Source organism: Triticum aestivum, chromosome 6B (genome assembly GCF_018294505.1).
Source record: "Triticum aestivum cultivar Chinese Spring chromosome 6B, IWGSC CS RefSeq v2.1, whole genome shotgun sequence".
Classification (NCBI taxonomy): Eukaryota; Viridiplantae; Streptophyta; class Magnoliopsida; order Poales; family Poaceae; genus Triticum; species Triticum aestivum.
Window position 1 is genome coordinate 398963404 of NC_057810.1, and position 10194 is coordinate 398973597.

At 43.4% G+C, this 10194-nt stretch overlaps 1 protein-coding gene across 1 annotated transcript; it reads right to left on the bottom strand.

Moving 5' to 3' along the window:
- Positions 1-1509: 1509 nt before the first annotated feature.
- On the bottom strand, positions 1510-3334 carry LOC123137260 (40S ribosomal protein S24-1). The gene is made up of 4 exons (XM_044556936.1): positions 3075-3334; positions 2817-2987; positions 1913-1999; positions 1510-1828 (listed from the first exon to the last, which is right to left on the bottom strand). The coding sequence occupies exons 1-4, from the start codon at positions 3198-3200 to the stop codon at positions 1799-1801; spliced, it is 414 nt and encodes a 137-aa protein (XP_044412871.1). The 5' UTR covers positions 3201-3334; the 3' UTR covers positions 1510-1798.
- Between the last annotated feature and the right edge of the window lie 6860 nt (positions 3335-10194).

Here is a 10194-nt window from a genome sequence, read left to right on the forward strand (position 1 = left end):
GACTTGCGCTCGCCGCCCCGCCTGCATCCACTCACAGGTTGGCTCCTCTAGTTTGCATCATCGGCGGGTGCCCAAAAAATCAGAGGGGCGGCAGGAGGTGGGAGGCGGGGGGATTGATTCTCATCGGCCTTCAGCTGCAAATAAAACAACGAGCTAGAGAGAGAGAGCTCTCCGCCGTCCAGAGATCGCGAGATGTTTGCGCTGGAAGGAAGAAGATAAGGTTTGGGTGGTCCCAGATGCTTCTCGAGGGAAAGGGATAAGTCTGGCGATGGTTATATTATAACCGCACGATCGTGGGTATCCCACGTACGCGACACGACCGGCGCTTTGTTCGGCCGGCGCACCGGCAGCCAGCGTTTTCCTAATTAAATATGCGTTCAAGTGTGCTGTATGCGTGTTCTGTGAGTACATATGTTCAACAAGAAGTTGTGTTCTTTTATTGAGAAATTAAAACGAGGTTGTGTGGGCACAGTTGTGTGCGTACGTGGGCTTCAGCAGATGATCGCTGGTTCTCCTGCCACGCATGGCATTTTTTCATTGACAGATGGGGCCCACATAAGGTAGAGGGAGGATGTTGTGCTGTTTGAACAGTCAACAAATAAAAATACAGAGCTATACGGTGACCCAGGTGACACCTTAAGTTGTACTCCCTCCGTTCCTCAATATAAGGTGTATTATTTTTTTTTAAAGTCAAACTTCTCTAAGTTTGATCAAGTTTATAGACAAAAATATCAACATCTAGAATACCAAATCATTATCACTAGATTCAACATGAACTATATTTTTATATTTTATATATTTAATATTATAAATCTTTATATATTTTGCTGTAAAGTTGATCAAACATAGACAACAGTTGACTTTGTGAAAAATTAATACACCTTATAATAATCGTATTGACCGTATTCTTAAGTACAGTGACCAAAGTGAGTTTTTGATACAAGTTTAATGACCACGGGTGCATTTTACTACAGCCAAAATAGTACTTCCTCCGTTCAAAAATTCTTGTGACAAGATGCAGACAACCAAACACCATTAATTCTCACCAGGACTGTATTATTTTTAGAACTGTCTCTAATTTAATTTATCTAAGAATTATCGTCAAGTTAGTTCACACCAAGTGACATATCATGTGCAGATCGTGCCCAGATTTATTTATTGTCTCAAGTTAGTTCACACCAAGTGACATATCATGTGCAGATCGTGCCATAGATTTATTTATTGTTTTTTAAAAATTTCAACGAGTGACTACATACAAAGCAAAAATGAGTGAATCTATACTCTAAATATGCCTATATACATAGGTATGTGGTAGTCCATTTGAAATCTCTAGAAAACAAATACTCCCTCCATACAAAGCAAAATAAGTGAATCTATACTCTAAATATGCATATATACATACGTACGTGGTAGTCCATTTGAAATCTCTAGAAAACAAATACTCCCTCCGTCCCAAAATAAGTGACTCAACATTGTAGTATTTAGGACCACAAGCTCAGACTCATGGAATCACAGAAATAGAACTAGATCCACAACTAAAACAAAAATAGCAGAATTTTGGAACAGAACCGCACTCAATGAACTAATCTCAACTTGACAAAGCAGAACACTAGCAGCAAAAATCAAGTCAGTAATACTACCCAGCGTACCAGGTACGGAATTCAATGTGAAAGCTCAAAACTCTCTTTCTACTAGATCAAGCATACTGCGACATTGCCACAATGAGATTTCCTAAAGGGTACAGACACTGATTGTGAACAGATAGAACTGAAGGCAGCCAACATTCAAGAATATTTTCTTATTTCTTCTTGGCATCCCCGGCCTTTGTCTGCAAAATTTATCCAAGAAAACGACTTAGTTGATATGACACAGATCAGTAAGGAAATCAACTAAGATTAGTATATATGGATACCTTCTTGACTCCACGGATCTTCTTCGTTCTGTTCTTCCTCTCCTTGATCTGCTTGCGTGATTTCTCTACCTTGGTGGCTAGCCCGTTCTGCAGAAGAGCAAGAATAATTATAAGCAAATGAGAACCTGACATCCTTAATTCTCGTTAGTGAGTTTGCAGAAAAAATGATGTTATTGTTTAGAGCACATGCTGATGAACAGAAATTTAGAAGTTGGCGGACAAAATTTTGAAGTGTTTCATCTCAGTAAAGCATAAACAATGAAAATAATGGAAATTAACATGAATGAGCTGCACGACAAAAAGAGTAGCATCACAAGGCTGGCAGCACGTCATTATAGCCATGACAGATCATGGCCCATGCTCGGATACATGCAAACTTGTGTCAGATGGACTTTCTAGCACAACAACAGAAACATACAACACAAATGCAGAAACTGCAAGCGTTTTGCTTTAAGCAAAAGCTATCATTATCTTACTTCAAAGATCGACTGCCCGCATTTTGAAATAAATTCTGGCAAATCCGAAGGCCCCAATTGGTTGAAGGTGGATTGAAGCAAAGGTAACCGATATTGTTATTAGAGTGCCCATTTCTAGATATGTGCCTATTATACAAAAATCAGAAAACAAGATCGGCCAAGAAATGGATTTATTTGCCACCATGCAGCGGCAGCAAGACTTGGCAAGTGTTTTTTTTATCCAAGACAACTAATATTGAAACTACAAGTACCCTGATCATCGCTTATTATACTGACTCAAGGATGAGAGCACAAAATTGACTAAACGCATTATACAAAGGCTACAATAGGATAAGATCAAAGCTTATTATGAGATAACAGTATAATTAATATGGAGGCCCAAGGATTCAGCAGATTCGGGTGGGATGAATTAAGCAAGAGGGGCATACCCTGATCAGCCTGTACTTGGGCTCGAACTTCTTGGCAGCCTCGAGGTTATCGTAGATGAGGCCGAAGCCGGTGGACTTGCCGCCTCCGAAGTGGGTGCGGAACTTGAACACAAAGATGCAGTTCGAGTCCTTCACCTCATAAATCTTGGCCAGACGCTCCTTGAGATCCGCCTGTGACACACGCGGATCAGCCTAAACTCGCATCGAAAATCAACGAGCCCAAAGATGACAACGATCTTGGCAGTATGGAGGGCGCACCTTGGACACGTTGGCGCGGCCGGGGTGGATCACCTCGAGCACGAATTGCTTGCGTGAGAGGAGACGGTTCGTCATGAACTTACGGGTGCGGAGAGTCACCGCAGGCGCCGTCTTAGCGTCCGCCATGATTGCTGCTGATGCCCGAGGTGCTTCCTCTTCGCAGGGATTACTAGCTACGGCAGCGGCGCGAGTGAGTGGCGGCGGCGGCAGGGCTAGCGCGTGGCGTGGAAGATGCGGTTTTATATACAGGTGGAAACCTAGGTCGTTCCTAGCAGAAGGGCTTATATGGGCTCTAAGATAGTTGGGCTCAAAAGAATTGTGGGCCAATTTTAAGGGACCTGATTTCTGTGGTTACAAATGATATGGATCTCTGCTTTTGAAATAAACGGCCCAATTTTAAGCGACCTGATTTCTGTGGTTACAAATGATATGGATCTTTGCTTTCAAAATAAATTAAAGGATACCCGTGTCTCAAAAAAAAAAAAGATACTGATACCCCACGCATTGCTGCAAAAACTGGTTGATGAAACTTTTGGCTAACAACATGACAACCAAAATTAAAAATACGTAATGACTTATTATATTTGATTATGTATAGTTGTAACAATATTTATTGAATATAAGAATAATATAATTGAATAGAGAACACTTTCTCATGCATGGTTGAATGTTGTGGTGAATCTTTTGTCATGCATGATTGCATGTTGAGGTGGGCTTCGCCCCATTCATAATTATATAATGAGTTGGTATGTTTCCATGTTGAGATAAATAAGTTAGTGAAGATGACCCACTTAGATATATAGTACACCTGAATGACTATGAGTTGCTACGGGATACAAGTCAACATGGTATCGGGTCGCCCAAACCTGTACCTGTCTCAATATTTTTTGTCTAAACCCGTACCGTACTCGCACCTCGGGTTTCAAACTTTTTCCATGCCCATACCCGGTCAGGTGCTCGTAATACCCACGGATAAAAATACTCATCTCGGCCACTTTTGCTCAATTCACACTTCACCATGTATTTTTCAGCATTTCCGCATATATATACAACATTTCAACACATTTACCACATTTTAACATTTCAGCACATATATATCATGATTTATTGTGCGATGGAACAGAAAGAATGGTATTAATTTTCGGAAGTGGATACCAATAAGGATGAACTAGATGGCACTAAACAATGTCCAATTACATTCATGGATGAGTAGCCTATAAGTGAACTTTTAGAGAAACAATCACCTATGTTTTTTCTTCTTCTTTCCAATTACAAGACAAACAAAGAGGGGCATAATTTTCTCTAATTTTTATAGAAGATATTTTGCAGCTCCTACTTCGAAATGATCAAAGAGACTATATAATAAGATCAACAAAATGAGAGACAAAATCATGAGTTCACAAACACAAGATCAACGCATTTAAACAAGAACATGCACATGGGTAAGGGGAGGGGATTTTAGGTCCAGGCTAGCGGCAACGTTAACCCAGGGTAAAGCGGCTAGATTTTTTTGTTTTAGTGAATGACACATTGAACCTACCTATTATAAAGAACTAGTAGACTGTAGTGCGTTGCAACGGGCTTTTTAAAATTTGTACCAGTTGCATATATAAACACGATGCATGTGAATTTTTACATGTATAGAAAAGATAGACAGTAACAAATGAAAAATAGTTGAAATCCACTCCACTTGCAATAATTTCGATAAAAATGTAATTAGGTGACTTGTACTATGAGATCTGATCCACAAAGTAGAGAAGTGGTACAAAAACATACCCCCTCCACCCAGAAGTACTTGTCGGAGAAATGGATTATCGTGCACTGCATTGTTTTGAAAGAACCGGTGTACCACCGGCATTCATATATTAAGCAGGGAGAAGGCGGGAAATATGTTCATGATCAAGTGATCATGGTGGGTTACAAGAGGTGGGTGTGAAAAACCCCAAGAACAAGACTAAAGACCAAAAAAATCTAGCCTGGATCCCCTAGTGGCGTCTCGAGGCACTTCGCCCCGGTTAGCTTCCAGCCTTCTACATCTCTTCTGATCGCGGCAATCACATTGCAAATTTGGTTTGATTCGTGTCTAAAAATTCTGTTGTTTCTTTCCCTCCAGATGTGCCATGTTACAAGGAAGATCATCGTCTTTAGCCTCTCTCTGAGCCTTGGTCTTGCCTGATGGATGAGGCAGCGCATTCTGCGAACAGAGGAGGTGATGTGGTCCGAGGATGAAGCAAGGCGCGCAAGTCTGTCACGGCCTGTCCAGGTTGAAATCCTTCGCCAGATTTCTTTAGCGACCGGGCAGTCCCAAAAGAGATGAACCGAGGTCTCCAGATTTCTTGTGCATAGAGTGCAAAAGTATCCATTTTCCCATCCTCTGCGCTGAAGCCTGTCATTGCACCAGAGGCGATTTCGAAGAAGTAACCAGAAGAAAACTTTGATGTTTCCGGGTGCCCAAGTTTTCCATATGAGCTGTTTGTCTTCAGTCTTCTGAAGATCACTGAATTGTGCTTTGTAACCTGATTTTGCATTGTATATGCCAGCGCTCTGAAGATGCCAGGAGATCTTGTCGACCACCTGTGGTTGCAGCAACACAGCTTCTGCCCGCAGAGCCCTCCAGAGGACGAGGAAGCTGTGGACTCGTTTGGGCGCAGCCTGATGTCCTGAACCCATTTGTCATTTGCGAGCGCCTCGGCGACGCACCTATTTTTTCCTCTTGAGCGCTTGAATAGCTCTGGGAACAGAGTGGCAAGATTCGGAGAGGTGATCCATGGGGATTGCCAGAAGGAAGCTATCTTACCATTTTCAATGGTCGTAGTGGTTGCATTGTCGAACAGGGCTCTGTCTTTCTTGTCACACGGTAATTCAGATCCCTTCCATGGCCTGTCATCATTTTGCCAAGCAAGCCACAACCATCTCAGCCGCAAGGCGCTGGAGAATTTCTGCAGGTCATGGATCCCAAGGCCTCCATTCTTAGTCGGTGCACAGATATGTTTCCAGGCAACCTTGCATTTGCCTCCGCTGAGCTCCTCCTCCTGTGCCCAAAGAAATTTCCGGTGAGCTTTGTCGATCTCTTTGAACAGAACTTTGGGTGGCTGATAACCCACAAGTATAGGGGATCAATTGTAGCCTCTTTCGATAAGTAAGAGTGTCGAACCCAACGAGGAGCTAAAGGTAGAACAAATATTCCCTCAAGTTCTATCGACCACCGATACAACTCTACGCACGCTTGACATTCGCTTTACCTAGAACAAGTATGAAACTAGAAGTACTTTGTAGGTGTTGTTGGATAGGTTTGCAAGATAATAAAGAGCACGTAAATATAAACTAGGGGCTGTTTAGATAAAGAAGCAATAAAGTAAGTATAGAGAGTGTGGAAAGTGATGGTAGGAGTTGTGAAATTGTCCCTAAGCAATTGACTACTTTACTGGACCGATAGCAAGTTTTATGTGGGAGAGGCATAAGCTAACATACTTTCTCTTCTTGGATCATATGCACTTATGATTGGAACTCTAGCAAGCATCCGCAACTACTAAAGATCATTAAGGTGAAACCCAACCATAGCATTAAAGCATCAAGTCCCCTTTATCCCATACGCCACAACCCCCTTACTTGGGTTTATACTTCTGTCACTCAAGCAACCCACTATAAGCGAACCATGAACGTATTGCAACACCCTACAGCGGGAATCCCTCACGCTTGCGCGACACGGAGGGCACAATAGGACAGCAACATAACCACAAGCAAATTAAACCAATCATAGCAATTCATCAATCACCGGTAGGACAACGAAAATCTACTCGGACATCATAGGATGGCAACACATCATTGGATAATAATATGAAGCATAAAGCACCATGTTCAAGTAGAGGGTACAACGGGTTGCGGGAGAGTGGACCGCTGAATGTAGATGGGGGAAGGTGATGGAGATGTTGGTGAAGATGGCGGTGGTGTTGGTGTAGATCGCGGTGATGATGATGGCCCCCGGCGGCGTTCCGGCGCCACCGGAAGCTAAGGGGAGAGAGCCCCCCTTCTTCTTCTTCTTCCTCGACCTTCTCCCTAGATGGGAGAAGGGTTTCCCCTCTGGTTCATGGTCTCCATGGCGTGGGAGGGGCGAGAGCCCTTCTGAGATTCGATATGTCTCTCTGTCTCTCTCTCTCTGTTTCTACGTTCCGGTATTCTGCCCTTTCACCGTTCCTTATATATCCGGAGATCCATAACTCCGATTGGATTGAAACCTTCACCACGATTTTTTTTCGAAAATTAGCTTTCTTGCGGCCAAAAGAAGAGCAGCAACCGCCTTACGGGGTGCCCACGAGGGTCAGGGGCGTGCCCACCCCCCTGGGGCGCGCCCCCCTACCTCGTGGCCCCCTTGGGCACCGTCTCGCGTTGATTCTTCTTCCCAAATATCACAAATATTCCTAAAATATTCTCCGTTCGTTTTATACCATTTGGACTCCATTTGATATGGGTTTTCTGCGAAACATAAAACATGCAACAAACAGGAACTGGCACTAGGCACTGGATCAATATGTTAGTCCCAAAAATAGTATAAAAAGTTGCCAAAAGTATGTAAAAGTTGTAGAATATTGGCATGGAACAATCAAAAATTATAGATACGACGGAGACGTATCAGCATCCCCAAACTTATTTCCTGCTCGTCCTCGAGTAGGTAAATGATAAAAAAGATAATTTTTGATGTGGAATGCTACCTAGCATAATCTTGATCATATATCTAATCATGGCATGAATATTAAGACATGAGTGATTCAAAGCAATAGTATATCATTTGAAATAAAAACAATAAATTTGGGCATCCCAACAAGCAATCATGTCTTTCAAAATATCAATGCTTCAGAATGCTATCCCTACAAAATCATATAGTCTTGTATGCTCCCTTTTCTTAACACAAGGTACCGCTCATGCTCATCCAGGTGTCAGCCAAGCAATTGGTTCATACTTATTAACGCGCTTCAGCTTTTTCAACCCTCACGCAATACATGAGTGCAAGCCATGGATATAGCACTATGGATGGAACAGAATATGATGGTGGAGGTTATGTGGAGAAGACAAAAAGGGAGAAAGTCTCACATCGACGCGGCTAATCAACGGGCTATGGAGATGCCCATCAATTGATGCAATGCGAGGAGTAGGGATTGCCATGCAACGGATGCACTAGAGGTATAAGTGTATGAAAGCTCAAACTAGAAACTAAGTAGTTGTGCATCCAACTTGCTTGCTCATGAAGACCTCGGGCATTTGAGGAAGCCCATCATCGGAATATACAAGCCAAGTTCTATAATGAAAATTCCCACTAGTATATGAAAGTGACAATATAGGAGACTCTCTATATGAAGAACATGGTGCTATTCTGAAGCACAAGTGTGGAAAAAGGATAGTAACATTGTCCCCTTTTTTGGCGGGCTTCTTGGGCCTCTCCTTTTTTTCCGGGACAATGCCCTAATAATGATGATCATCACACTTTATTTACTTACAACTCAATATTACAACTCGATATCTAGAACAAAGATATGACTCTATATGAATGCCTCCGACGGTGTACCGGGATGTGCAATGATCTAGCATAGCAAAGATATCAAAAAATGGACAAGCCATGAAAACCATCATGCTAGCTATCTTACGATCATGCAAAGCAATATGACAATGGATGCTCAAGTCGTGTATATGATGATGATGGAAGTTGCATGGCAATATATCTCAGAATGGCCATGGAAATGCCATAATAGGTAGGTATGGTGGCTGTTTTGTGGAAGATATAAGGAGGCTTATGTGTGATAAAGCGTATTGTATCACGGGGTTTGGATGCACCGGCGAAGTTTGCACCAACTCTCGAAGTGAGAAAGGGCAATGCACGGTACCGAAGAGCACTACAAAAAATACACTTCCGTGATGATAAGTGTTTGTCACAGTAGGTCACGTTTTTTGTCATGCATGTACATCCATGACGATTTTATGACAGAATCAAGATAGTCATACATGTGCTGTCGTAGAAGTGTTCCATGACATTACCAAAGTTGTCATCATGGAAGTGTCCACTTCCATGACGATAAATCGCGCATCACAGAAGTGCTTTCGTCAAGGGTGACCGACACGTGACATCCACCATAACGGAACGCCGTTAAGCTATCGGGTCGGGTTTTGGATCCGATAACCCGTTAACAGCCCGGACCAATGGGAAATTTCCACGTGTAAAATTCTGATTGGCCGAAGGGAACACCTGTCAGCTCGTCAGTATGCTAGATGTCGCCCGTCTATTGGAGGAGACATGCCTATGATACATCGACACGTGGCTGGGCCCAACAGAGGCCCATATAGGTTAAAAAGGCCGGCCCAGTCAAAGGCCCGTAGTACTTAATCAGGTACTAGTGGGCTAGCCCAATAACGGTCTGCTTAATAAAGGCCCATTTACGGCCCGAAGCCAGATCTGGCCCATTAATTGTTCGCCCAATATTTGGGCCCATTTACGGCCCGAAGCCATATCTGGCCCGTTAATCGTTCGCCCAATATTTGGGCCCATTTGCGCCCCGAAGCCAGATCTAGCCCGTTAATTATTCGCCGAATATTTGGGCCCAACTACAGCCAAGTGACTTTCGGCCTGTTAGAGGCCTGATGTAGACATGGGCCCATTTCAGCCCGGTGTGACTTTAGGCCTGGGAATGGCCCGTGCTGCCAATGGGCCATATATGGTCCGATGGGACATCGGGCCCACTAACGGCCTGTGCTAAAGGTGGCAACAGTTAAGCCCAACGTGACTTTGGGCCTGTTAAAGGCCTGTCGCGTAATTTGGCTCGTTGATGCCTGTACTAAGCTTTCAGCCTCTTAAAGGCCCATGATATCAGTGGGCCAACTAAGGCCTGAGATATGTTTTGGCCTGGTAACGGCCCGTGAGCTAACTGGGCCAAAAAGGCCCGGTCTACATTTCAGCCTGCTCAAGGCCCATCGACGACTAGTGAAAATTGAGGCCCAACATGCATTTTGGCCTGCTAAAGGCCCGTGGTTTCATCTCGACCGTAACAGGCCAGTACAATATTCAGCATGTTAATGGCCCAACGCTACCTGGGCCAAACTAAGCGCTGGGTCGACAAAAGGTCCAACTAAAATA

Coding starts and splice junctions, on each gene's coding strand:
- LOC123137260 (XM_044556936.1), bottom strand. CDS start 3,200: ATGGCGGACGCTAAGACGGCGCCTGCGGTGACTCTCCGCACCCGTAAG. Junction 2,988..3,074: donor GCCGCGCCAACGTGTCCAAG/GTGCGCCCTCCA, acceptor CGTGTGTCACAG/GCGGATCTCAAGGAGCGTCT. Junction 2,000..2,816: donor CCAAGTACAGGCTGATCAGG/GTATGCCCCTCT, acceptor GCTCTTCTGCAG/AACGGGCTAGCCACCAAGGT.